The following is a 25,848-nucleotide window of genomic DNA, read 5'->3' as shown; positions in this document are numbered from 1 at the left end:
CATGGTTTTTAGCTACCTACATATCGACATTATCCGAATAGAAAAATCCAGAAAGCGGTAGCAAGCTTGGCGTTCTGATCGACCCACCGACCAACACGAGTTGAAGCTTGATTGCTGCCAAGCAAGGAGATTTGATCAGCACGGCTGATGCAGATGAACGCGTACAACGGGCGGCTCGTGCCCTAATTACGTATTCACCCCTCCCTAGACAGCTAGCTAGGCAGCCGATTACTTGCATCAGAAACATCCGTTGCGTATTGACAGGCGGCATGACTTATGCAGACAGATGACCAGCAAATGAAAGAAGACAGTATCCGAGGTGTCGCATCGCGTCCTTCCGATATGGTTCGCCCTAGACTGCTAGAGTCGTCCCAGCCCACCGGCTCGGAGGGACTGCAGTTACTCCAGAAGGCATAGTTCGTGCATGGCAGACTCTGCAGTGCACTACACCAAAAGCTGTCAGAACGTTGGTTAAATGGTTTAGCAGCACTTGGCACATCAACCCATCTCGTCCTACGTGACATCGGAACCGGCTGTTCTCTTCTTCTCACGGGGCTTTGCTCGGTCCAATCAACATGAAGGTGCTGGTACGAGACCTGCATGTAGGAAATTGATTGATGTAGCCATCGCCTGGCAAAGTGGTAATTTGCTTGCTTGCTGGATGGGAAAGAATGTGCAATTCGAGTGGCGTCAGCAGCTGCACAGATCGTATCACATCGCAAACAGCCACCAGCCAGCGTGTGGTGGTAATTCAATTTTGCGACGGGTAGGCCGGGGGTTCCCTGCGCCAGATGATCGCTCTATCGACGCCATCCCGCGCCGCGCAATTGATTTGCATGATTCCACTTGCACCACCATCCACCATCCACACTGTTGGGCGTGCTGTACCTCTTACGTTACGTACGTTCCTAACATTAGCGGCCCTGCATACACACACTCAGCCCCCGGATGCATCAGCAAGGGACACTCGTCAAACAAACGAATGACACACCACAACCAAGGGCCCTTTTCCTGTGCCCGGATCCGTCACACTAACTAAACAGCCAACGCCTACCTACCTACCTCGTGTTACGTCTTACATTCCTTTTCTTTTCATGTCCTCCCTCATCCCGTCCGACGTTTCTGTCCTTTTTTGAGTTCCTGTTTCGCTCCGCCGACATGTCCCCTTTGCCAACATGATTCAATCGCGCCGCTCCTTCACGGCAACCCTGCTCCTGGCCATCTTCCTAGTCGCCACTTTTTACACGGCCGCCCGCATCGGCATTCTCGGCCCCTCCTACATCCAACCACCACTTTCCATACCCTACTACCACGGACATGCGCATGCGGCCACCGGCGCAAATAACAACACCGACCCCCAAGATGGCGCTGCTTCAGGTGCATCATCATTGTCATCACCGGCCAAGGATCCCGCATGCGCCTGGATGCCCGACACCTCTAACATCCTCGTCGTCATGAAGACGGGCGCAAGCGAGGCCTATGCGCGGGTGCCCACGCAGCTCATGACGACGCTGCGCTGCGTCCCCGACTACCTCATCTTCTCCGACATGAAGCAGACCCTCGCCGGCGTGGAGATCCACGACAGCCTGGACACGGTCCTGGAGGAGGCCAAGAAGGACAACTCGGACTTCGTGCTGTACGACTACCAGAAGGCCTGCGAGGTCGACCTGGAGAACTGCAACCGCGAGGGCGGCGACGCCGCCAAGGCCGGCTGGAACCTGGACAAGTACAAGAACATCCACATCGCCGAGAAGGCGTTCGCGCTGCGGCCCAACTACGACTGGTACGTCTTCATCGACGCCGACACCTACGTGCTCTGGCCCAACCTGGTCCAGTGGCTGAAGAACTTCCGGCCCATGAGCAAACACTACTTCGGCAGCATGACCATGATCAGCATGTTCCCCTTCGCCCACGGCGGGAGCGGCTACGTCATCTCCAAGGCGGCCATGACCGAGTTCAACGGGCGGCCCGACGGGAGCGTCGCCAACAAGTGGGATACCAAAATCCACGACTCCTGCTGCGGCGACTACATGTTCGCCAAGGCCTTCAAGGAGGCCACCGACGTGTCGGTGAAGAACGTGGTATGTACTCTTTTCCTCTTGTAGCGTTGCGATGAAAGATTGGACCAACTAACACATGCTTTTAGTGGCCGACCATCAACGGCGAGAAGCCCTACACGCTGCCCTTCGGGCCGACCCACTGGTGCCACCCCGTCGTCACCATGCACCATCTGAACTCACAAGAGATCTCCTCCTTCTGGGAATACGAGCGCGACTTCTTCCAGCCGCACGACTCGTCGGCGCGCTCCTCGCTGTCGACGCCGCCGCAGCGCACGCTGCTCCTTAAGGACATCTACACGCACTTCTTCGCGCCCAAGATGCAGTCGAGCCGCGAGGACTGGGACAATCTAAGCGACGACGTCCTGTACGTGGACCTGTCCACCTCCACCGACTCCAAAGGCAGAAAGCTCGAGACCTGGGAGCTCGATCGCGCGAAAAAGGGGCCCATGACGCAGGTCGAGCGGAAAGCCCACAAGAGCTTCGAGGACTGCCGCGCCATGTGCGAAGCCGCGAACGACTGCTTCCAGTTCCTGTACCACGCCGGCGTCTGCGCCAAGAGCTTCTCGTTCAAGCTCGGGCATCCGAACCGGAGCGAGCAGAGCCCCGCGTACCGGTGGCGGAGCGGCTGGAACGTGCCCAAGATCAATAAGTGGATTGAGCGGCAGGGCGAGTGCAAGAAGCCCATTTGGCCTAAGGTGCAATGATGAGAAGGAAAGTTGACGATGTGGTTCTGTCCTCCTACCTGTTCGACGCGAGGGCGCGGGAGTTGGGAGTCCGACTGTATATTACGAAAGCTCTGGGATTACGGGACAATGATTGACTTTGGTACTTCATGGGCTATGCTTTGGAGCAGGCGAAAGGGGTCAAGGGGTTCCGCATACGGCGCATTGTCATTTGGGGGATATACCTACTTTGGGCATTTCTTGCCAGGTACTAAAAGCATTTCTATAGAAAAGAATAAACTATTGAACCAAGACAGAGCAGTGTCGTGCAATTCGAGTCTCGATCCATGTCACACCACACTGCATGCATGCACGAACCCCACGCCCCGGCTCGTTCCCCGGTCTTGGATGTCGGTGAAGGGTCCTGTGGGTCGGCCGCATCGCTTTCCCAAAAGGAGGGCGACCAGCTGATGCGGAGGCGGGCCAGGTACAAGTATGGAGTATGGGGAAAACAGACCGCTCCATCATTCATGCCACGCAGAACATCTGATGAGACCAGTCCCGGTCTCAATCAAGCCACCCTTCGCGGGTAGGCTAGTAGGGATACGCGTCGTTCTCCCCACAAGCTGCATGCAGTCGAAGCTTCTTGGTCGTTCTGCGACCACCCCGCTTTCAGGAGAAAGAGGCGGTATGAAATGCCGGTCAAGTTAGACTAGGGCCCGGGGAAGAGACGCGGAGGGATGGCGGCTGCATATCATCAGGAGAGGTTGCAGTTTCCCCTGCGTGTCTCTGATTCACCGGAGGGCCCCGTTTCCCCTCGGCAAAGACGGCCCAAGCGATTAAGCTTTCACCCCTACTGTAGAGTTGACCTGAGAAAGATCAATCCAACCAGTGCCAGGGGGTTTTACTCCGCAGTCTTCTCCTGCAGCACCTGGCACAAGAGCTCGGGGTTCATGGCGATTCCCCGGACATTCTCCGCGAGATTCTCGGGCGGCGACGCCGCGATGATGTTCCTCAGCTTGGTGGAGCTCATGTCGGGGTCCAGGGTCGGGTGTTTGGTCCGTATGTACCGGATGCTGTAGTCTTGGCCTTGGACCTGCTTGTGGCACATCCAGACCTCGTCGTCGCTGTCGTCTTCTTCGGTGGCACGATTACGCTCTTCCACCGCCTGTTGTCCCTCCTCCTGTTCCTTCAGCTGCCGCCGCTCCTTCGCCCATGGTTCGAACTCGACCATTTGGCGCAGCGCCTGCCCCTTCCCCGCGTCGAAGTCCGCCGGCCGGCAGATATTCGACGTCACGACGCCGTGCCACCCATGACACTGCGGCCTTTCGGCTTTGACATAGTCCGGCCCCAGCAACTCGTGGAACTCGAGCGCGAACCCGTCTTTCGCACAGGCGTCGTTGAGCTTCGTCTGGAACACCCACCACGCATTGACGTCGCGCGGCAGGACCCAGAGCCAGCGGCGCCTCTCGGCGCCCAAACCGTCCTCGAGCAGGCGGCGGCGCTGCTCGAACTTGAGATGGACGGGTTGGGGTTCGTTCCGGACTTTGCGACGGACCCAGCTCTCGCCGTGCGCCATGACGAGGACGGCGACGGCGTTGAAGCCCGTGGGATCGCGGGAGTGGTGGTAGATGTGGTCGAGCAGGGCTACGTGGCCGGCGTGTGGGGGTTGAAGCTGCCGATGTAGTAGATGATGCGATTTTTGCGGTCTCGTCTCAGGGTTGGCGGCTCAATGTCGTCTGTACCACCCCGGTCTTCGGTGTTGAAGGGTTGGACGGAGGGGTCTTTGGTCCAGGCTTTGCGGATGTAGTCGTCCGGTCTTGCCGTCTCTGGCGGCGGGGAGCTTGATGGCATCATTTTGTCCAGGCACTTTTTGAACATGGTCCTCCCTTAGTTCGCGGCTGCTGCGTTCTCCGTTTCTGTCAGTTTAGTATAACATGGAGGGAAAGAATACATATTTAGAATCAAATGTCATCTTCGCCGCAAGAGCCATCGTGGATGCCCTAGGAATTAGCGATTGATGCCTGGCCGCGGTGCTAGTTAGAGTTGTTTCATTCGGCGGATTGATACATTGCTGCTGCCTTGAGTGAGCACAGGAAGTTGAAAAAAGTGGATTGCGTAATTGCCTTTCCAAGATGGATTCCAGCTGAGCTTGTGTATTTGACCAAACCGGAATATTGTAGAGGACGGTTTCGTCGTCTCGCGACATTCTTGCCCGGTTGACTCGAAGCCTTTGCCGTGTGAGCCATCGGCCAGCGGGTCAACGACGAAGCTTTTGGCCCATCTTGGATGCGAATGGCGCGAGTCGGTGGCGCCAGGGTGGTTACATCAATATGTCCCTATCAATTGATATTCAGTTCATCCTGGTAGGCTTGGGCTTGGGCAATCAATTATGATCATATGCGATCGAGAAACTGTGATATAAGAAGATGGATGTTTTGGCTATCAGCAACGGGATCTACCCCTCGCTGTGCACGAAGAGAGAATTGCGCAAAGCTTCGTATATGAATTGGCGGGGTTAGCGGTTCGAACCTCAACATGTGACTCGCCGAAATTCCTTCCTGGTCGAAATAAGCTTGCAACATGATTTCATGTTGATAGTATTGAAAGCAAGGACTTGAATCAACGTGCAGGAACTCTAATGGCTTTTGAAGATCAATTGACGTGCTCTCAGATGATACCTACCTCCGTATTTAGGACGTCGAGGAAGATAGACTCTACGCTGCGATGTCCGCGCGTCGCCAGCGCCATCTTCAAGTTCAATCTTCAACGGATGACAAGCCACGGCATTTCAAATGAGGGAGAAAAGAGGAACTACATCAACCAGGAGAAGTGGCAGCCCAGCTGGAATTCGAGTATGCCGCATTGAGAGGCGCCCTCAAGTCATTCCCGGCAGCTCAAGTCCGATGACATGTGTGTGTGCTCTTTATGAGTGCTGGATGCAATTGCCGATCCTTTTATGCACCAGGGCATGTTTCCTCCTAGATACCAAGCCGCAGTGATGCAAACTTTGATATCAGATGCAGGGGGAAACTCCGGGAAAAGTCACGGCAGAAACAGGTATTGAGATGACAGATTGTACGGAAATTATTGAGCAAGCAAGTCACAGAACCCTGCGCCAGCCTAAGAGTTCCAAATGTCCGTCAAGCCGTTTCCATGTCGCAGAATTCCCCGAGCCGCAGGCTAAGGTTCTCACCGGGCGAAGATATGCTTGGCCGTCATACTGCCCCTCCACGGCCTATGATATGAGACCTGCACTGCTGAGACGGTGTTCTTGATGGTCGGAGATAAGCATCGGCCGTGGAGTGGGATGAACGCATGGTCCCTGGCTTATCGGTCATTGCGGGGTGCCAATTGAGCTTGAGCCGCAATCTTGACGTCGCCATGAGAAGTTGGACTCCATTGCAGCCCTTGCAGACCCAGTTCTACGGCCATCGTGGAATCGCATCGTCGGGTCGTGGAAACAAAAGAATCAAAACGATCGCCCTCCTTAACTCAACGGCAAGATGCAGTGGAAACACGGGGGCCCAATCTGACGTAATTTTCCAGCGAGCAGGGCTGAACTACGATGAGTCCGACGAAATGGTGAGCTGCGACCGCGAAAGCTTAGGGAGCGCCTCTTCAACCGACATGCGTATGCCAATCAAACGTTGTTCCCACTCCAGGGAGAGACATAATTGATTGCCATGGAAGTCAAGGGGCATTCGGCCCTCTGCAACCCCCACGCCCCTCTCCTTTCTATCGAGCTTTTTGTTGGCGAAATAGATTGAAGTCGAAAAGGGAGACAATACAAGGCCACGGAGACGGACCTAAATGACGCAAGCCTCAAAATCAGTCACACTAGCAAAAATGTGATCCGGGCGGACCGGATCCAGGACGCCAGGGCGGTTGTTGGTGCTGTGGGGGTCCAATGCTTCCAGGTTAGCCTGGCCGGTAGTGCAAGGTAGCCTGAGTTCAGGCTGATGGCCACTGGATGGCCTGGACTAGCTGGGCATCGCCTGGACACACCCTGGAAGCCTGGGCAGCCTGGGCGAATGCAGACGCAAATGCGGACGCAAATGCAGACGCAAATGTTTGCTCGAGTCAGGGGTCCTAGGTTCAACAGGCCAAAGGGGCTGGAGCATTCCGCGAACCGGACTCAGGCCCCAAACTCCAGTTTATTGTGCCCAATCCCACCCAGCAAACGCTCGATCATCGCTAGACATCGTCCTTTTGAATTGGCGAATGCATGCAGCTGCAGTCTTGGAAGGTCTATCTGCCAATGGTGAACATTCCCGGCGCCAGGCCTCGATTCTAGGCTCTTGTCCGGAGAGACAGAAAAACGGAGCACGGGCGCGTACACCGATTGACGGCGTAGCATTCGGCATCCGGAATCTGTCCCGCACTGCGTCTTTGTCTCAACCCCCACCACCTGATCTGCTTGCTCCCTTTGTTCTGTCTCTCCCCACCGCCAACAGAGAGCGAAAGAGAGATGTGCCTGGCAGCGAAGTCGCTTTGCCAGCAACCGCAGCAAGGCCAGCCAAGTCAGGCGTTCTTGCGACAGAAGATGGTCTGTCGTCACTCGATAACCCACAGAAGAACCCTCCCGCGATGCCATCCACAAATATGACAAGTGTCTCCAAAGGTCTCCAAAGCCCCATCCAGACGCTACAAGTACACGTATCGCATTAGGTGGATCCCCCGTCATCCACCGCTCTTTGCCACACGCCCAGACAGCCCTGGCCCCGGTTCTTATCAAGAAAATCCTACTGCTGCTGGCCTGCTAGATAAGAAGAGGGCGCAGGACGTCAGCTTCGAGGGGCAGCTTGTAGCGGTCGTTCTCATTTTCATTCATCCATCTATCCATCTCTCCTACGTCGAAACCGTTCTTGTCTTACCCCTCAACGTCCTCTCACCCCTTGACCTTCATTCACCTAGGACGCTATACCATCACAGACACAGACACAGACAGACAATATGCCTCACAGCCTCTCGCCCGCCGCCCTGAGGCTCAGCAACAAAAACCTGCCCGAGATATGCTCGCGCAACACCGAGGTCGAAGCATGCAGCTACTCTAGGGACGACCTGAAACACGGCATCGTCCACGTCGGCGTCGGCGGCTTCCACCGCGCCCACCTGGCCGTCTACGTCGATCGCCTCATCTCCCAGTTCGACCTCAAGGACTGGTCGATATGCGGCGTCGGCATCACCAAGTGGGACGCCCCCCATGCGCGACGCCCTCAAGCCCCAGGACTACCTCTACACCGTCATTGAGCGCTCCGAGGAGGGCAGCGTGCCCAAGGTCCAGGGCGTCCTGACCGACTTCCTGCTGGCCGAGGACGACAACGAGGCCGTCATCGCCAAGATGGCCGACCCCGCCACCCACATCGTCTCCATGACCATCACCGAGAGCGGCTACTACTACAACGAGAACACCCACGAGCTCGAGGCCCACCGCCCCGAGATCCAGGCCGACCTCAAGGGCGACGGCCCGCCCGCCACCATCTTCGGCTTCCTCTTCGCCGCGCAGGCGCGGCGCCACGCCGCCGGCCTCAAGCCCTTCACCGTCATGTCCTGCGACAACATGCAGGGCAACGGCACCATCACCCGCAGCATGCTGCTGTCCTTTGCCAAACTCAAGGACCCGGCCATCCACGCCTGGCTCGAGAAGGAAGGCGCCTTCCCCAACAGCATGGTCGACCGCATCACGCCCCGCACCGTCCAGGAGCACAAGACCTTCCTGGCCGACACCTTCGGCGTCCAGGATGAGTGGCCAGTCGTCACCGAGCCCTTCATGCAGTGGGTGCTTGAGGACCAGTTCAGCGACGGCCGCCCGCCGTTCGAGAAGGTCGGGGTCCAGGTCGTCAAGACGCTGCACGAGGTCGAGCAGTTCGAGATGCACAAGCTGCGCCTGCTCAACGCCAGCCACTCGGCCCTCGCCTACCTGGCCTACCTGTCGGGCTTCGAGTACGTCCACGAGGTCATCGCCGACAACGTCTTCCGCTCCTACATCATCAACATGATGCAGAAGGAGGTCCGCCCCCTGCTGCCCGAGATCGAGGGCGTCGACATCGAAAAGTACTGCAACACCCTGCTGGCCCGCTTCGGCAACCCGATCCTCAAGGACGAGGTCACGCGCCTCTGCCTCGGCGGCTCCGGCAAGTTCCCCCAGTTCATCATGCCCTCCATCGCCGAGCAGATCCGCCGCCTGCCCGACAACCCCACCGACGGCGCGCCGCTGCGCCGCCTGACGCTCGCCGTCGCCGGCTGGTTCCGCTTCTCCAACGGCCTCGACGAGGCCGGCAAGCCCATCAAGGTCGACGACCCCATGGCCGCCGAGCTGCAAGAAAAGGCCCGCGAGGGCGGCCACGAGCCCCATGTTCTCTTGGGCATCAAGATGCTGTTCGGTGACGACCTGCGCGGCGACGAGCGCTTCGTGAAGGAGCTCACCGACGCCATGGAGAGCCTCTACACCGTCGGCGCCCGCAAGACGCTGGAGAACTACGTGTAAACAACGACAAGCAGCAACAAGCAACAACAAGTGAAGATGTGGTGCTGTGTCGATGACGATTTGATGATGATATCCAAAGGCACGTTGGCCTTGTAATGAGTGTGTTTGATGATGATCTGGAAATTTGAGATTGAAAGAGAAAAAGTTCAGGAGTTCTGGGCGGCTTTTTCTGTTTTATTCCAAACGACATATATTTAGAGATACTACCTACATGTACGGGCTTCGGTTGCCCATAGATATAGATACGACATAATGATATGACCGTTGAGCTACGGCTCGCGAGCAACACACTATCGCGCCTCCTCAGCCGACAATGTCATCATCGCCGTGATCCCTGCTAGTGCAGTTCACTTCCCGCCGGTGCTCTGCCCCGCCACACTGCGATCTTCTTCTGCTTGGTTAACCCCACGATGCACTTGGATCGCAGATTTCGGGAACTATCCGCGCGCTTCTTGGGGTCCCCCACACTTCGCCCCTATCGCGGTTCACAATGTGTGCGCCAAGTTAGAACAGAAACGTGTCGAAAGGGGCTGATAAGTACATAGTCATGTACAGTATCCAAGTACCTTCCCGATTAACAATGCATCAACACGATAATTTCCTTCCAATGGAATGCGGACAGTGACCCAAAGAGTGATGCTATCGGCGGTAGATGACATGAGGTGACACACCGATTCTTCGTGTTGAATGGTTTTGTATTGAATGTAAAGTCAGTCAGAAAATAATAAATTACTGGCGAATGTTTCCAGTGTTCGTTCAACCAGCCATCCCCATCCCACACTACCTCCAACGATCACCGCACCAATGGAAACCAGCAAGAACCCTCCTGACTCGGCGGCTGTCCTGTATGCGGTGCGGGCCTTGGAGATGCGCTACACTGATTCGGTCCCGGGAAATATGGCGATGCGTGGAGGAGTCGAGCAGATCGTTCATTTCCTGCAGCGAATCTCTCCCCCCGCCAACTTTGTCGCCCAGGCGACCTGGGGAGAGACAGTTGTGAATATTTGGGGACACTTGATGGATGTTCTGACAGTACGTATGAAGCATCCCCTACCCAATCACAGTGCCTATGCTCTCTTTGGCTGATACAACTGAACCATTAGGCGGCCGGCTCATCAATGTCGCGTTTCTGCCTCATCAGTACCCATATCGCAAGAATAGGCGCCATCCTGCCCATATGCGAGCAGTGGGACAATACACTCGTCACGAACTACAGAGAGGTCGCCACCGCGCTGTGGTTTCTCCTTCTGTGGACAGACGCGTATCTGAAGCGGGTTTTTGACGTAGCCAAGCGGAACGGTATGTGGTTGTATATCAAGTCACTTGGTTGACAGGACAAGTGTTAACAGGAAGTATGATAGCTTTGAACCGAATATTCCGTAGCTTCTTTTCTTCCTCATCCGAGAAGAAATTTAACCAGATGGCCGAAGATCTACGGTTCAACGCCGACAGCCTGGAGTACAAAGTGTATCTGGCGTACTTGGAGAAAGTGGAGGCCTGGCAGCAAGACTTGGAGAGATCCGCATCCAAGGTCGATAAGACGACGTCGGATTTAAGCCACCTGGTTCAACGCAGTGATACTGAAGGTATGACTCTACGACCATTGACCGAAAAATAATACATTATACTGATACATTCATACTTTCTTCCTTGCCAGCTAGTTCCTGATCCATCGTATGGATCAAACGAGTCCTCGAAACCTCCAGAAGCCGGCCTAGCCCTTTCGCGACGCCTCCCTCAGCTTACGCTTGACCTGCTTTTTAAGTGGACAGACGAACGCCATAGCAAAGTTCTTCATATCCCCGTCCCCATCATCCGAGAGGGTAAAGCGGTATCCAAGCTCCCACAACTCGCGAGGCTCGCTCACGAACTGTGCCGTAGGGACCCGTCCACGGGATATCATGAGAGTGGTAGGACAATAGTCCGGCTGCGCATGCGGCCCTCCGCCACCGACTCTGTACCCTCCCAACCCCGTCTTATTCTTGACCCGCTCAACGAGCTCCTTCTGGCCCCGCACCTCGTACGCGGCCTCCAAGTTGCGAGGCACCTGGCCGCCCCAGAGACTGATGACGGCGCACAGGATGCCGATGTTGGCCGGGTTGGCGTAGGCTTGGATCTTGTACCAGGTGGGGCCGTGTTGGCACGAGTAGATATTCACCTTCTTCTTGAGCCGCTTGACTTCGTTCCGGATGGCGGGCGTACTGCCAGCTACCGATGACGGCACCTTCCGGGCTCTTTGGGACCGGAAGTGGGACTTGAGGAACTTGCGGGCTTGGGCCAGGGCTTTGTCGGTCCAGCCTTCGTGTCTCATCGCCTCGAGGATGGTTTCGATATCTTGCCGCGGATCGGGTCGCGCACGGTCGTGACCGGGGTTGGTTGGGGCTTCGTCCGCTGTCATGACGGCGTCAGCCAGCGGAGCTTGTGCCATGATGTTGGCGAGCGACGGGCTGTCAAAACCTTGAACAGGTGATAAGGTCCTTGTGACTTCGGGGATGGCTGCTGGTATGAGAGGAGTGCGAAGATCGCCAATGGGATAATTCTGTTTCTTCTATAGGAGGTGGAAAATTGAGAAGGAGGTTTGTCAGAAGATGCAAAAACCAGAGGGTATGCAAGCAGATTCCGCAGTTGTTAAGGCAGTCAAAAAGAAGATGGCCCAATCGAAACCTGGAGAGGAATTAATTGTCAAGTGTGGGTTGGTACAAAGTGGCAGGTGAAGAATGGATTGGCAACCTGCCTGGCAAAAATAAGGGCCTGGGGCGGTATCAATTCGGAACATACACAGAGGCCCTACGCGTCAGATAACTAGATCTTGTTTCGGAACGCGTATACCGGTCAGTCAGAGCAACGTGCAGGTTGGGTGACCTGGATGTTCAACTAAACTGGCTAGGTGGGCGGGTTTGGCAGTGACGGGGTCAGTACAGCTGGCGATTACAGAGACGTTGGCAACACATCGGCTGAGGGCAAAGCTTCCCATCTTAGGATCTGAACTAACCACCACCCTTGAAGTGGACGACACAGCATTTAGGGACATGCAAGATTTCCATGAGATTAGAGGACTAACCTCGCTGCCACCTGTCATAGTTCTACTCAAGTATGCATTTTGGTTCATGATTGATTCGCGTCGCATTAAGATGACTATGATGAACTAAAGCAATATGATCCTGGCTCACGGCACCTATCTGCCTTATAAGGGCCTGATTGCTGCCACGCGCCAGTCCACGGTTATGTTATGTAGACCCAATGCCAAACGCTATTACTCATAGCGTCAGATGTCCCATCGTTTCCTTGGAGGCCAAGAGTAAACGAAAGAGAAATGACCCTGTACAAGATCGGAAGCATGAAGCTCAAGAGCCCAAACCGACCTTCAAGGGCCCCGATTCTACTGACCCATCTCACTGCTGTTGTCCTAACCTTTGCTTCCTTCGTACCGAGAGATTCATCCAATCAAGCGCGCAAGCGCGTTCGCCTCCAGTCCTCTTTCCATCGCCAGCAGAATCAATTTTGCCTTCACTATGTCCGCATGGGCCCAGTCCATCGCAGATTCATGACCAGCATCAGTAAGTGGACGGGCCTTGGTGGGTGCTGCGATTGCCGTCCAACTCAGCCTTCAATCGCGAGATTTTGGCATGGCTCTCTGCCAGCTGCTGGCCGAGTTTCTCTAATTGTTCCTATACAATCCGTGCATGTCAGAATGATGGGCTCGCTGCGAATAAATCTTATCATTTATAAGCAACTCACTTTGTGCTCCATCTCAAACTGGCGATTCATGTCGGTTTTGATGTCAAGAGTATTATCTTGAGAACGTTTGATGTCGTCGGGGACTTGGGCGTCGTCATCCTGCTCAGACTTGATGCCATTGATCTTGGCATCAACCTCATCAAGGCGTCTTGCAACATCTGGGGTCGTGCCCTTGCCGGATTTGATGACCTTGATGATCTCATGGATAGCAGCCTCTTGGTCGGCCATTCGCTTCTCCTGTACAGAATATATATAATGCACCTTGTTGCCCGACATCATCAGGAGTGAGCCCATATTGACGTTTTGCTCCGCCAAAAGTTTGATCTTATCGACGCCTGATCCGTCGGAAAGGGTTTCAGGCTCGTCGACTGCGTCAGCTCCCAGCCGACGCTTTTTATTGCCCCGGTGGGCGGTCTCCTTGGGAAATCCAGACATTGCGTAGTCCTTTTCGAATGGGAAAGTCAATGTTTCGGGATCGTGATGTGTTGGTAATGGAATGGATCAAGCGAGGATGCAGAGTACCCAAGAGTTGGGGCTGGGATTGCAGGTGGAGGGGTTTGGGCTTGGATTCGGTAGTTGTAAAATGGGAGAAAGTGCCACAGCAACCTCTGTGTAGAGGTAGTTCGCGGTAAAGGAATAGATTTGATGCAAGTACCCACGAAGATGGAGCGTTGGGGCAGTTGATTGTCACACGAATCGACTCGAGGCCACCAGGCAGGAAGGGCCCTGGTGATTGTTAAATGGAGCCTGTAACTTGTCCGGGCTTAGGTTTTGCAAGAAACAAGAAGCTGTTTCGCACTGGCCTGTGAACTGACAGGAATTAAAAACAGCCAATGGAAATGGTGCAGATTGTGCAATGGCATTGTGAGACTACTAAGGCTTCCACAACCTAAACATTCACCGTCCGCCTATCTAAATATGCCACGGGCCAGAGTCTTTCCGCATCTACATAATGCCTTCCTTCGAACGCCGTTGAAATGATGTAACCAAGTCCCCCAATTGTAAGCCGCCATATCACGTTTGCTTGTACCACTCGCATTGCGTTTACTGCGCCTTGGCGAAGGGGAAGCACTCAATCCCTTGATCCTCCGCAAGCATGTAGACTGCCACTGCCCACCACTGGCCCTCGTTGCCCTTCGTCATCTCCCCGAATGGCGACATGGGCGAGCAGATATCCCATAGACAGACCCAGATTCTCGTGGCGCATCACGACGACCGTAGCGGGCATCGGGCGATGGGCGAGGATTTTGGTAACGGCCGGGTCGCCGTGATCGATGACGAGGGTGTCGTGGCCGTGCTTGAGCTGGTCGCCGTGGAGTTCGGCCTTGTAGCAATCCGGGGCGGTCCCTCCGTGGTTGTATTGCTCCCTGATGCGCTTCCCGACGTCGGCGAACTTGTCATCGGGCCATTCGTTGAGCCGGTCCTCCCCGTTTCCGGAAACAAGGATCGGGCCGTTCAGGTTGCGATGAGTGAGAAACGTGTTCCATTGTAAGTTGAGGGGACCTTGCAGATACACTCCCATGAGCCGGTAGGGACCGGTCACTTCGAAGTCGCTAGGCGTGGAAAACAAGGTTAGCATCCAACAAGAGCGAGCGGTTGGGTAGGTAGCTACTCAGCATGTGCGTACTTTGGAAGAGGGAGAAGATTCTGTCGCTGCTTGGGAGGAGGAGTCATTGCTTCTGATGTGGACAACCGGATGGGAATCCAGGTGAAGGAAAGGTAGGTAGAGTAGGAAGCCATTGCAAGTGAGCAAACCTCACTGTACGTTTTTTCTGACTCTGGGGTTGGGTATTTCAATCAAGGAAGGTGCAATGAATGGCCTGTACTTGCATCCATTTTTCAGATGGCGACTGCCGTCCTTACAAAGCTTTTCTGGCACCACACCACCTGCGGACGTCTTAACACCATCAACACCATTTCACCAGCCAATCGATCTATCAACATCGCTTGTCACGAGTAGCAATCACCAAAACATCCATAATCCGACTGGAAAGAGAAGTGGAGTAGCCTCGGGTAGCCTCCATCAACCGTCACCCGCGTCCAGCTTATCGGCCCATTCAGGCGGTGCGGACTCCCACAGCATAAAGTCCTTCCAGTACATCAAGGGCTCAAACGTGAGCAAGGCCATACCTCCCACACGGCTGATCACACGCCCGAATTCTCGTTCAGCAGCTTATCGAGAACCTATCCGATTCAACCAGTTTCCGGCGACTTGACGAGTTGATCGTGGAAATTCTCTTGGTCACCATTCCGACGCAATAAACTGCAATGACAGCCATTCCCGAAAAAGTGCCTGGTCTTATGGGCCTCGCACCAGAATTGCGCGAAAAGATCTGGAAGGAAGCACTCGAGCTGGAAGCAGAAAATCGCGTTGTTTTCTACGACCACACATTCGACAGCCATGGCCCGCGGATCATCCCCCGCAAGCAGCTGGTCAGCCCCATGATGGGAATCTGCCGTGAGACGCGACGCTTCGCCCGACTGTTCTACCCTGTCCAGCTCAAAGTCTACAGAATGCGTCCTATCACCGTCGAAGTCTCCGACGTATTTCCTATCCCCGACGGTAGGTCGTTCAACCATGTTGCAGCCGAGAAGATCAGCTGTGAGATAGAATGCGCCGAGAATACACCAGTCAGAGGCCGGCGCTGTCTACCTGAGGCCTGAGTCGGACCACTTTGTCACGATTCAAAAAGGGTTTGCGGCATCTTTCCTACGTGTGCGTGATGAAACGGAACCATTTGCACAGTACATCAGCTCGCGTCTCGACGGGGACATGCTCGCCATGGTCCGAAACCTGGTGTTCGCCCAGGTCTACGAACCCTTGCTCAGACCCGACGGCCTGAGCGACGGGTGTGGCGATAACGAAACGACGTCATACCAACGACGTGTAGCTGACAGATATTGGCGACAACACGAGTTTCCGAACGCCGATCGCTGGCTGCATTATTGGATACCCTACAAGGGCGGAGACGCAGGCTATGCCCGTTTCGTCCCCCGAACGGAGGTGATGAATCAACAGCGATGAACATCCTGATTTGACCTCAATTTTTTGCCGAAAGTAACAATCAATGGAGTCAAGGACACTGGAATAACACTCTCTCGCCATTGAGCAAAGAGAAGGAGGGCTGGGGCAACGACCAGCGTGGGTCGTACAGAGTTGCCGGTGTCGGCGGGGTTCTCGCTGGCGATGAGGGCGATGCGGATCAGCGTCTTGCCGAGCCTCATCCCGTAGGCCAAGATGCCGCCTCGAGAGTTTGAGCTGCTATCCGTCAATTGGATGTGTACCTAGTAAAGACCGAGCAAGAATCAGTGCAACGATGTCGCGACGTGAGGTTGGAAAAGGGTTTGGTGGGGAGGCCGTAGCACCGCGCTTGGTTTCGACCCGGGAATCGGGCCAAAACCCCCACTGACTGGGGAACTCGAGGCGCAGCTAACGTGGACATGGAATCTAAACCGGGACCTGACGTTGATTATATCTACATGTTGAACGGGCCAGATACTTTGGCAAATACGAGCAGGACAACCTAAAGCAAGCGAGGAAAGAATGACGGAAAATAGAAACAAAAAGTGGACTTGGGCGGGTGCCTCTGACGTTAGATCTGATACGGCACAATCAGGATTTACCCCTTGCAGCTCATCCCTGGCCCCCACACAGCCGATCATCTGGCTGTGTTTGTTGCAATACAAAACCCCCTCCATCCCAGGAATGCTATCTGACCCCAGGCAAATTCAAGCAGTCTGAGTAAAAAAACCGAGATCTTAAAGTTGTTGGAACCCGGCCGACTTCTTAAGTAGGAGACAAGGATCAAGATATCATGATGTTGAAACCAGCGGCTACCGCGGCAAAGACACCAACCGTGCCTTCATCTTCCTGCCCGTCCTTCGTCCACCCGGACTACTGGCAGCTGCTAGGCAGCAAGCCGCCAGCCCCGCCACCGGTAGTCACAGACCTGCACGTCCTCCGCGAAACGACAAACGCCACCACCAAGACGGTCTTCGACGCGATCCCTCTCCCGGACGGCATGGATATCACCACCAGCACCGCAACCTCGGCCGACGGCACCGAATTCGAAATCACCCGCTTCGCACCTCTGAGCACCCAAGATGAGCAGACGAAAGACCCGGACACCCCGCAGAGAGCGATTGTGTTTGCCTTTGGCGGCGGCCTCGTCGCCGGCACCGTCCCCATCTGGCGCCACGCCATCGCCGACCTCGCCGAGCGGGCCGGGACGCAGGTCTTCGCCCCCGCGTACCGCCTGGCGCCCGAGGACCCCTACCCGGCCGCCATAGACGACGCACGCCGCCGCCGCGTGGGTCCAGGCCCGCGCCCCCGAGTTCCGCGTCGACCCGGCGCGCCTCGTCACCTTCGGCGTCAGCGCGGGCGGGAACCTGGTCGCGGCCGCCGCGCTGCGGGCGCGGGACGAGGGGCGGCTCGACCCGCCGATCGCGGCGATGGTGCTAAGGTACCCGATGCTGGATGATCGGACGCGGGTGGAGGAGGGGGATCCGCGTTTGGCTTACTTGACGTGGCGGCCGGAGGCTAATGAGCTGGCTTGGGAGGCGTATTTGGCAAAGGTGGAAGCAGGAGGAGAGTCGGGTAGGTTACCTAATCTATCAGTCACGCTTCCGCAAGGGCCTACTGACTTACCGTGTGTTTGAAGCAGACGACAGCATCCCATACACCGCCGCACCGGCCCGCGCCCAGGATCTGCGGGGCCTCCCGACCACGTTCATCGGCGTCGGCGACCTGGACCTGTTCTGCGACGAGTCGATGGCGTTTGCGGAAAGGCTGGAACAGCAAGGCGTTCGGGCGAAGGCGGTTGTGTATCGTGGCGTGCCACACGGATTCGACATGGTCCCGTCGTTCTCGTCAAGGCAGGAATTATGGAATGACGAGATATCATTCATTCAACAGTTCTAGTGGGCTACGATTAATCACTAATAGTACGCAATGGTCGTTTATATTCGGTGACACGATTAAACTCCAGAGTGTTGCTGGAATCGCCGAGATACATCTTTCAGATGCCATGATAGATCCGTGCGGGAAATCATGTTTATTGAGTGATGCGATTTGCATCTATTTACATTCTCCCGTTGTCTCTAGCCTATTTCTTGATGTAGTCTTATGGTCGGCTTGAGAAGTCTTGGGAGAAATCTCGAAGAAATCAGCATCAGTGGTCCTAAATTGCTCAAGAGGCTGTAGTTGACTAACTAGTGACCAGGCACGTTCTCCTCCTCCTACTCATCAGAGACAGACCCAATAGTAGCCCCAGTCGAACTGCGGCCAGGCGAAGCGACAGGCGAAGCGACAGGTGAAGCAATAGGTGAGTCCAGAGCCGGGACCGGGGGCGGAGGCGGAAACAGACCCGGCACTCTAGGAACGTGCATCCACCGCAGCACCTGAGGGAACAGGTGGCGGGTGGCTGCAGGGCCATTGGCGAAGATAACAAGGGCCCATCCGCCGTGGCCCATCCGCTGGAGGGGGTGGTCGAGCTGAAACGCGAGGATGCCTCGTGGACGACCTGAGCGACGCGCCGGAACTCGGCCAGGTCCTCGGCATCGGCGTGGGGGAGGCTAATCAAGGCGAACATGACGGGGATGCCCTGCAGCTCGAGGAGTCCTCCTCCGGCAGCAAACGCGGCGTACGCGCCGGGATCGGCAACGGGTTGGGCCTGCTGGCCGGGGGCGATGCGGAACTCGGAGTAGAGGACGCCTGCGCTGATCTGCCGGGCTTGCATCTGGACCATCTCGAACTCGTGCTCGATGATCAGCCCCTGGACGAGGAGCTCTGCGTCGGTGAAGCGGCAGGGAAAGGGACCGAACCGCTGGGCGAAGTCGATGACGTAGGCCCCGTAGCGCCGGTAGCGCGGGTGTTCGCGGGCACCGGGGAGCAAGGTGTCCTCGGGAAAGTGCTCGTTGAATTCCATGGTGCGGAGGTCGAGAGCATGCTGCCACAAAAGAGGCGGCGAGGCCATTGTCGCGGAGGGTCTGGTTTTGTGCACATTGCGTTAGCAATTCGGATGAACTGTCTTATTAGATGTAATAATGCAATGGAATAACTCACACTTGGGATGCTTGCTAGCCTTTTGTGATGGACTGCTTGGTGGTTGGTGAGGGAAGCACGAAGTGGTCAATCAGCGCTGATGAGAGGGATACGCTTGTGCCCAAAGAGCGAGAGGGAGAACAAAGTCCCATTTTGGGCTCAGCTGTTGGATTTATAGTCACGAGAACCACTCCACTGCTAAGCCGCGTGGAGTCTGGCCAGCCGCGAGTCGTCGATGAATCGCATGATGTGCATTGAACGGCCTTGTGGTCAACCGCATGTCGTCGATAAGGTACTAGTTCCCAGACCCGGGGACCTTCGGCGATGAACAGAGTGGCTACAAGAATCTGGTGCCGGGCTACCCGCTTGTGACTATGCAGTATTACGCCAATGTAGAAAGAAGTAGCCAACTCTGTTTCCCTCGAGAATCACCAGCACATATGCACATACAGCTACGGTGATGGATTCTCATAATGCTACTGCCAACTCCTGCTGATAATGGGCGCGGAACGATGCAGAAATACTGACATATTGGGAATGGCATAAAGCTTAGGCTTGGGATCATTGCAAGCCATATTGCTATGGTGGGTGGTATTGAAGTATAGAATTAACGGCTCGGAGGCCACCAATAGTACTTCCTTTCTTTGCATGGTACCGAATCTAGGGGGGATCTCCTACCGAGTTCCGGAAAGAAATAACCTTGTTGACTCGCTAATTACAGGAATTTCAAGTGAATAGTAACCAGGTTGTAGTCTTTCTTTGAAAAATAGAAAGAAGTAACTAGTGAATGGTAAATTAAATATATTAAATGCGACAAAAAAAGAAATAAGGGGAACTGGTCGAGATATTTCGAATCATCAAAATTGCCGTACTCAGTTGAAACTAATACACCAAGACTTACGAGATGGCGAATCCTTCAGATTAGGGGTGAAGACACTTTTGCATTTACTTATACTAAGTGGCTATCTCGGGAATATGGCTATCACAAGGAGGCAAATAAATCATACCACAAGCCAGCTTAATGCGTATGTGCTCCCACTAGGTTCTCTTGTATAGTGATTGATCCATAGGTCACTTGTAGAAGATACTGTTCGGGTTATTACATAGTAAATACCGCAAATCAATGTCCTTTAGGTATGTTAGTGTCCATCGGGGTCTTGTGTGGATCGCCTTGAAGTGCTCTGGGTGACACTGACGTGCTAGGAGAAGGGCCCTCTTCAGTCAAGTCGATCATAGATGTTCTCTGCCTGCTGAGGAGCGACTGGCGCTTTCTGAGCCTGGGAGGCGCCTTCATTGGTAGAAGTCTCGGTCGTGATCCCACCCCACTGTGCGGTTGTTCGCTGGACTCTGGCTGGCAGCTGGATGATTTCCGGGGTTCCGTCAACAAAGGTGGCTGGAGCAAGCGTTGCGTAGTTTATCTCTACGTGTTTACCGACATTTGCGATGCGTGAAGCAATCGTGGCTGCGTCCCTCTGGCATACTGTGATGTTGTGACACATTTGCACGATGAAACGTGCTTGCCCGGCTGTCTTCGCGTGGTTGGTATGCAGGCCAATCTCTAGATCCGAGATCCGGGCTTGGAATTCGTCGAACACGTCGGCCATGGCGTCGATGGCGCTCCCCGCAAGTCTCTGGATTTTTTTGAGAGCTCCAATATCCGTGATAACCTGCCTCATAAGGCTGTATAGGTTGCCGTCGTCGTTCTGCTTTCCGGTTGATTGAGACATTGGTGCAAATCGAGGGGTGCGCGTAAATATGGTTGCGAGTTGCGTATTATGGCCGCTATTGTGGCTGTTAGGTATGAACGAAACGTAAGAGGAGACGAGTATATCAGGGAGTGAACGAAAGTAAAGCATATAATACTATTATATTTGGTATTCCTTTTTGACACGCGATGTTCAAGTTATATAGCCCCAGTATACTGGTGAGTGACTGGTTTCCAACATATGCTCCTGAATTCCATTCAGTTCCCCAACGTCGTAGTGCCTTCCAATATCACCTGTGATGTAATATCTCATAGAAGGGTCCATGCATTGAAACCTGATATTGGGAGTTTCTGGCTATATCTTATATTTTATTCACTCATTAACTAGACGAGCAAGATTCGGAAGATCTTGATATCGCCCCCATACTCTTAAACGCCCGAAGCCCTCACCAACGGACCTATGCTCGAACAATGGGACAAGTACTACTTGGGCATGGCAAACATAGGTGTACTTGGCCCAGTCGATACAATGATACCTCAAGCAATACCCGTATAGTTGTGAGGAGCCTTGTGCTGGAGTGTCCATTCGACAGCCTGCTCCCAACTACGGCATTGATGGGTTGCACCCCAGCCATCGACTCCGGCCGGACCGACCTCGCCATTTGGCAGCAGCATGGCCCCCTCCAGCGTCATGTCACCGGCACACATGACCGCCTGTCGAAGGTAATCAAAGCAGTGGCCAATGTGGGTCATTTGCTGCTGTTTCAGCTCCGCCCCCGACAGGGACTCCTCGCCGTACACGTCGGCCTTTGCCCCGTGCATGCTCGCAAAGTACATTTCGCGTATCATACCCTAGTGCAGGCATATAGATGTCAGTCAGATTATGTTCCAGCCCTGGGGGCTGGAGCAGGAGCAACTTACTAGGCAGTGAAGCTGGTGAAACATGGAAATGCTATATCGGTCCGGGCCTACATCTGTCGGGATGCCTGGGCCCAGATTGTACTCGGATGGGTTGTCGACAAGAACGAACCCTCGGCCATCTTTGTTCATTTTTAGCCACGTCTTCATAGTCTCAGAGTTCCTTGGGGAGTCAATACCTGGCATAAGACTATCCCAAGCAGCATTGCTTTTCGGGGTAGGCTCGGTCTCGAAGAGCTCATTAGGCTCAAAGACGACAGGAACGGTTTGTACTAAGAGGGACTGTTAGGGCTGGGCGTAACTATACATACGCTGGCCAAACCAGAGAGAACGTACGTGTAGGGGGAAAGTGAGGCGGGTTATGATCGCGATCCAGGACCATCATAATCACTGCGAACACAAGAAAAAGTCCGACTCCAGTGCCCAGCATGGTCGGCCAAAAAGGAAGACGGCAGCCCTGCGGGGTCCTGTGAGGTCCTGTAGTGCCGCCGCCTCCTTCTTCATCATCGTTTTGGGAGACTTGGGAGTACCATGTCCATGACTGGGACCCCCGAACGTCTTTGGAACAGCCCCAAACATGACTTCTGGGCTCTCATTCAGAGGTTGGATGGACTTCAAGTGAGTATAGGAAACAGCACACAGCAAGCTGGTTTTGAGAAGCTGGAATCAAGAGCAGGAATGTACACATCGACATGGGAATGTGCCTTGTTTCGCGTCGGCCGCGGTATCCTGGACGGATCCTACCCGGTCTGGAACTTCAGGTCGCTACTTTAGAGTGCCATCTACATCAACATCTCAGCTCGTACATCTTTCTTACCGGCTGCTGTCCCATCATGCAGTTGATATTGCCTACGTCACGACTAACAGCATTCATTACGTCTTCCGGAGTACCCGGCATGATCGATGGCGTGATCCAAATATTTCGAGCAGGCTGTGGTTGATCATTTGACGTTATAGTATCGAATACAGTCAATATGTCTCAGTCAGGATTCCCCGCATTCCCATCCGGCTGCGTCTGGACCAAGCTCTCCGCAAATTGTTGCCGTCCGGCTGTGGGAGACGTTCGTTTGTCTGTCTTTTCCCGGAACAGTCGGCATGACTGGCTCATGATGTGAAAACACATCTGAAGCCCACAGACGCCACGCATATCAGCGTACCTGTTGCGCTATTGGTGCACGATCCGTAGTACGGTCCAGGGGTACGATTCAGTGCTCCAAGCATGCCAGCATCCGAGGCACGGCCGACAATATCGCTTTGTTGCATAATGTGTACGTTGAACTTGCCTGTGGCCCCTTTGTACGTCGCACCAATCTCACTCGCATGAAACGGCAACCAGTAATGTGGGCGTGCATAAGTGCTGACCTAAACGGCAGCCTGCCGAATGCTTAGACCGCCTGGGGCAATTCTTGCTCGGACTTCCTTGCCTTGCCAGTTACCCTGTCGTCTGTATTCGGCTTGTTTCTACGTGTACTCGTTGCCATGAGCACACAAGTTTTGCTCCTCCTTTTCGCTCACAATTTGTTTTTCGAAACAGCTTGCATTGAGCCTTTCTATTGAGATTATCCCTTGTGCCTTTTCACATTCACGAACAACAATGGGGCCTTCTGTCAGCTCTTTTGAGGGGGATCAAGAAAGCTCCGATGTGCCCTTCTTGCATCCTATGGGACGCGGAATATACGATACCACAGAGTCCGAAACCAGACGGCTGAAGCGGACCAATCTTATATGCACACTACTTGTATTCGTGCTGGCCTTCATCTGTCTAATGCTTTCGGCAGGGCTGTGGTCAACTGATAGGCCCTGTACGGCAATCAAAAATGAGGTCTATTGTGAGTGAAGACGACGCAAACGACTGACGTGAGAGTTATGAGCCCCAACTGACGCAGTATCAGCGCCGGTAAAGGATCTGATTCAGTACAAGAACATCGTCTTCACGGGCGGGTTTGGACATGAGCGCTCCCCCTACCAAGGCCCCCGACGCCCGAGAGGGATGCCCAATGGGATGACTTGTACGGCTGTAAGTCCTGCCACAAACATCCTCTTCGATAATGCATGCCTCCCCATTGACGAACTCTACGTGTAGTCGGCATCAGCCGCATTCCCATGGACAAGGCATCGCAGCTGGTCAACAAGACGGTGCCGATCCCTGGCGAGCCGGGGCAATATGTGATTCAGCTCAATGTTTTCCACCAGCTTCACTGCCTGGTAAGTTCATTCTTCTGCGCCAAAAGATCTCGCAAGCGGCCATAGCTGATACCAAGTATAAAAACTCACCCAGAACATGCTCAGGAAGCGCCTGTACAGCAAGACGGACTATCCGCCTGACCACGAACTCATGGGCATCGAGCATTTGGAGCATTGCTACGATGCACTCCGGCAGAGCTTGATGTGCTCCGCGGACATCACCCCGCTGCCCTGGCGCTGGGTCGAGCAGATGCAGGAGGCGAAGGAGGTCGCCCAGGTCGCCCACACTTGCCGTGACTTTGACGTGATCAGGGAATGGGCCAAGCGAAATGCGGTCGATCACTTCGACAGGAAGACATATGTGCCGGACCCCCTCCAGAATTAGCATGTAGTCCATAGTCGTAATACTTCTAATGAACCGGCTATCCTTGCTTTCCCATGCTCGTCATTGCCTACATGAATTGCGACTCGCGTGGAGCTCAGCATATTGATTTTCATGTATGTAATAGTATGTTTGTTAATCACTGCAAGCTAAGATCATAAACCTCCAACCCCAGTCTCCCAGCAAGTCCTCTTTTTCTTCGACCCTGGCCGACAGACAAATGAGATATTGAAGCTATTACCAGTATCCGTCCCCTTCGACATACTCTGCCCCCTCGGGCATCTTCAGCTCCGCCCACCGCTTCGGCAGATCACGGACCGCATTCCGCTGCGCCCAGCCGAGCAGCGCCTCAAAGTCGCGGCACTTTTTGATCACGTTGAAGTCGGCAAAGGGCTCGGCGGCCGGGCGGTTCGGCTGGTCCGGGACGTCGTAGTGCATCCAGTTGTGCGTGATGACGTCGACGTCGGCGTGGCACATGAGGTTCTGCAGCAGCATGTGGAGGCAGTGCCGCTTGTGCTCGACGTGGTCGGCGGGCGGGCCGCCGGGGCGGTTGAGCCGGCCATCGGCGCCGTAGTAGTAGCCGAAATTGATCTCCTTGCGCAGCTCGTTCAGGCAGTGGATCTGGTGGAAGACGTCGACCTGGGCGACGTAGGCCTGGTCCCCGCGGCCCCAGCTTAGGGGCGCCTTGACGCTGAGGCCCGGGGTCTTGCCGGAGAGGACGACGGCGTCCTCGTCGACGGTGATGATCTCGATCCCCTCGGCAGAGAGGCGGTCCCAGGCAGCATCAACCTCGGGAGACGGGTCCTGGCGGTATATGGAAATGTTATCGTGGATGCGGCCGTTGAACTTTTGGTACTGCAGTTTCAAGTCCACTTCATCGAAAATGGGCGCTGAGATGGTCAGAAACCTGACGGGAATGTTTGAGTGGATGGTGATACATACAGTAAGATGCCACCGCTTTGAGGTCATCATTCATACCACCCGTTTCATGATGGGTGGGCGATGATGCCGAGACCGGTACATTGCAGCTCTTTGTGAGAGCCCAGACTAGAAGAGTGATGCCAGCGCATATCTGAATGGCGTTTAAGAGAAGAGAAGCGGCAAGCAGACGTCCCAGTTTGGACTTCAAAAGCCAAGGATATGGAGTGGAGAAGTCATTCTTGTGTTGGTTTGGATTGAGGAAGACCTGGACCTCTTCTGCCCTTTCTGATCCTGAGGAGTTCATGGTGGCTGTGTTCGGAACGCGTACAGGTAAATGGAGTTGGGGTTCAAAGAGATACCAGGTAAGGTGGTAAGTAGAAGAGTAGAAAAAGCGTGTGTGATTATTCATTTTACTGGCCGTTACTAGCGGGCCTATGGGATAGGCGTGTCGTACAGGATAAGATGGTTGACGGTGCTCAAGGGTGCAGGGCGCCTTCCCCCCCACCCCCTCACCCGTATACATGATGCATGGGCAGCAGCAACTTTTCATTTCTAGCAATAGTTCCTATCATACACTTATTCTTGCTTCACCTACTAGATTCCACCCCTTTGTCAAGTCCACCAAAGATCATTAAGCACACTGCTATCCTAAGCAAAATGCCCAATCATGTTTCGTTCGTCTCTCAGGAATATTCTCACCCACTCGAGCCCCAAGGTGATAATGAAGGAAAGGAAGCCCCAGTCA

At 54.6% G+C, this 25,848-nt stretch overlaps 14 protein-coding genes across 14 annotated transcripts; 6 read left to right on the top strand and 8 right to left on the bottom strand.

Annotated features, from left to right (window-relative positions):
* Positions 1-1,175: 1,175 nt before the first annotated feature.
* On the top strand, positions 1,176-2,764 carry PG997_001687 (uncharacterized protein; the record flags this gene model as incomplete). Its single annotated transcript, XM_066806002.1, has 2 exons — positions 1,176-2,081; positions 2,147-2,764. The coding sequence occupies 2 exons, from the start codon at positions 1,176-1,178 to the stop codon at positions 2,762-2,764; spliced, it is 1,524 nt and encodes a 507-aa protein (XP_066675775.1).
* An 862-nt stretch (positions 2,765-3,626) lies between these two features.
* On the bottom strand, positions 3,627-4,579 carry PG997_001686 (uncharacterized protein; the record flags this gene model as incomplete). The annotated part of the gene is made up of 2 exons (XM_066806001.1): positions 3,627-4,369; positions 4,468-4,579. 2 exons carry the CDS (start codon positions 4,577-4,579, stop codon positions 3,627-3,629), a joined length of 855 nt encoding a protein of 284 aa, XP_066675774.1.
* Positions 4,580-7,678: 3,099 nt separating this feature from the next.
* PG997_001685 (uncharacterized protein) lies at positions 7,679-9,212 on the top strand (the record flags this gene model as incomplete). Its single annotated transcript, XM_066806000.1, has 2 exons — positions 7,679-7,869; positions 7,916-9,212. 2 exons carry the CDS (start codon positions 7,679-7,681, stop codon positions 9,210-9,212), a joined length of 1,488 nt encoding a protein of 495 aa, XP_066675773.1.
* An 804-nt stretch (positions 9,213-10,016) lies between these two features.
* Positions 10,017-10,830, top strand: PG997_001684 (uncharacterized protein; the record flags this gene model as incomplete). Its single annotated transcript, XM_066805999.1, has 3 exons — positions 10,017-10,244; positions 10,316-10,511; positions 10,562-10,830. 3 exons carry the CDS (start codon positions 10,017-10,019, stop codon positions 10,828-10,830), a joined length of 693 nt encoding a protein of 230 aa, XP_066675772.1.
* Positions 10,831-10,926: 96 nt separating this feature from the next.
* PG997_001683 (uncharacterized protein) lies at positions 10,927-11,640 on the bottom strand (the record flags this gene model as incomplete). Its single annotated transcript, XM_066805998.1, has 1 exon — positions 10,927-11,640. One exon carries the CDS (start codon positions 11,638-11,640, stop codon positions 10,927-10,929), a length of 714 nt encoding a protein of 237 aa, XP_066675771.1.
* Positions 11,641-12,766: 1,126 nt separating this feature from the next.
* Positions 12,767-13,385, bottom strand: PG997_001682 (uncharacterized protein; the record flags this gene model as incomplete). Its single annotated transcript, XM_066805997.1, has 2 exons — positions 12,767-12,880; positions 12,951-13,385. 2 exons carry the CDS (start codon positions 13,383-13,385, stop codon positions 12,767-12,769), a joined length of 549 nt encoding a protein of 182 aa, XP_066675770.1.
* Positions 13,386-14,022: 637 nt separating this feature from the next.
* Positions 14,023-14,472, bottom strand: PG997_001681 (uncharacterized protein; the record flags this gene model as incomplete). Its single annotated transcript, XM_066805996.1, has 1 exon — positions 14,023-14,472. The coding sequence occupies one exon, from the start codon at positions 14,470-14,472 to the stop codon at positions 14,023-14,025; it is 450 nt and encodes a 149-aa protein (XP_066675769.1).
* A 746-nt stretch (positions 14,473-15,218) lies between these two features.
* Positions 15,219-16,208, top strand: PG997_001680 (uncharacterized protein; the record flags this gene model as incomplete). Its single annotated transcript, XM_066805995.1, has 3 exons — positions 15,219-15,513; positions 15,587-15,835; positions 16,030-16,208. The coding sequence occupies 3 exons, from the start codon at positions 15,219-15,221 to the stop codon at positions 16,206-16,208; spliced, it is 723 nt and encodes a 240-aa protein (XP_066675768.1).
* A 560-nt stretch (positions 16,209-16,768) lies between these two features.
* PG997_001679 (uncharacterized protein) lies at positions 16,769-17,871 on the top strand (the record flags this gene model as incomplete). The annotated part of the gene is given in 3 exon segments (XM_066805994.1): positions 16,769-17,260; positions 17,271-17,525; positions 17,569-17,871. The coding sequence occupies 3 exon segments, from the start codon at positions 16,769-16,771 to the stop codon at positions 17,869-17,871; spliced, it is 1,050 nt and encodes a 349-aa protein (XP_066675767.1).
* A 286-nt stretch (positions 17,872-18,157) lies between these two features.
* PG997_001678 (uncharacterized protein) lies at positions 18,158-18,925 on the bottom strand (the record flags this gene model as incomplete). Its single annotated transcript, XM_066805993.1, has 1 exon — positions 18,158-18,925. The coding sequence occupies one exon, from the start codon at positions 18,923-18,925 to the stop codon at positions 18,158-18,160; it is 768 nt and encodes a 255-aa protein (XP_066675766.1).
* A 1,285-nt stretch (positions 18,926-20,210) lies between these two features.
* PG997_001677 (uncharacterized protein) lies at positions 20,211-20,720 on the bottom strand (the record flags this gene model as incomplete). The annotated part of the gene is made up of 1 exon (XM_066805992.1): positions 20,211-20,720. One exon carries the CDS (start codon positions 20,718-20,720, stop codon positions 20,211-20,213), a length of 510 nt encoding a protein of 169 aa, XP_066675765.1.
* Positions 20,721-21,235: 515 nt separating this feature from the next.
* PG997_001676 (uncharacterized protein) lies at positions 21,236-22,046 on the bottom strand (the record flags this gene model as incomplete). Its single annotated transcript, XM_066805991.1, has 3 exons — positions 21,236-21,550; positions 21,620-21,888; positions 21,953-22,046. 3 exons carry the CDS (start codon positions 22,044-22,046, stop codon positions 21,236-21,238), a joined length of 678 nt encoding a protein of 225 aa, XP_066675764.1.
* A 1,387-nt stretch (positions 22,047-23,433) lies between these two features.
* On the top strand, positions 23,434-24,185 carry PG997_001675 (uncharacterized protein; the record flags this gene model as incomplete). The annotated part of the gene is made up of 4 exons (XM_066805990.1): positions 23,434-23,445; positions 23,520-23,625; positions 23,700-23,821; positions 23,895-24,185. 4 exons carry the CDS (start codon positions 23,434-23,436, stop codon positions 24,183-24,185), a joined length of 531 nt encoding a protein of 176 aa, XP_066675763.1.
* A 234-nt stretch (positions 24,186-24,419) lies between these two features.
* PG997_001674 (uncharacterized protein) lies at positions 24,420-25,151 on the bottom strand (the record flags this gene model as incomplete). Its single annotated transcript, XM_066805989.1, has 1 exon — positions 24,420-25,151. One exon carries the CDS (start codon positions 25,149-25,151, stop codon positions 24,420-24,422), a length of 732 nt encoding a protein of 243 aa, XP_066675762.1.
* Positions 25,152-25,848: the final 697 nt, after the last annotated feature.

The sequence above is a fragment of the Apiospora hydei genome (assembly GCF_038363865.1).
Source record: "Apiospora hydei strain CBS 114990 chromosome Unknown utg000002l_segment0_segment0, whole genome shotgun sequence".
In the NCBI taxonomy this organism is placed as follows: domain Eukaryota; kingdom Fungi; phylum Ascomycota; class Sordariomycetes; order Amphisphaeriales; family Apiosporaceae; genus Apiospora; species Apiospora hydei.
The sequence above is the reverse complement of the archived record's forward strand: the minus strand, read 5'-3'. Positions and strand labels throughout refer to the sequence as shown.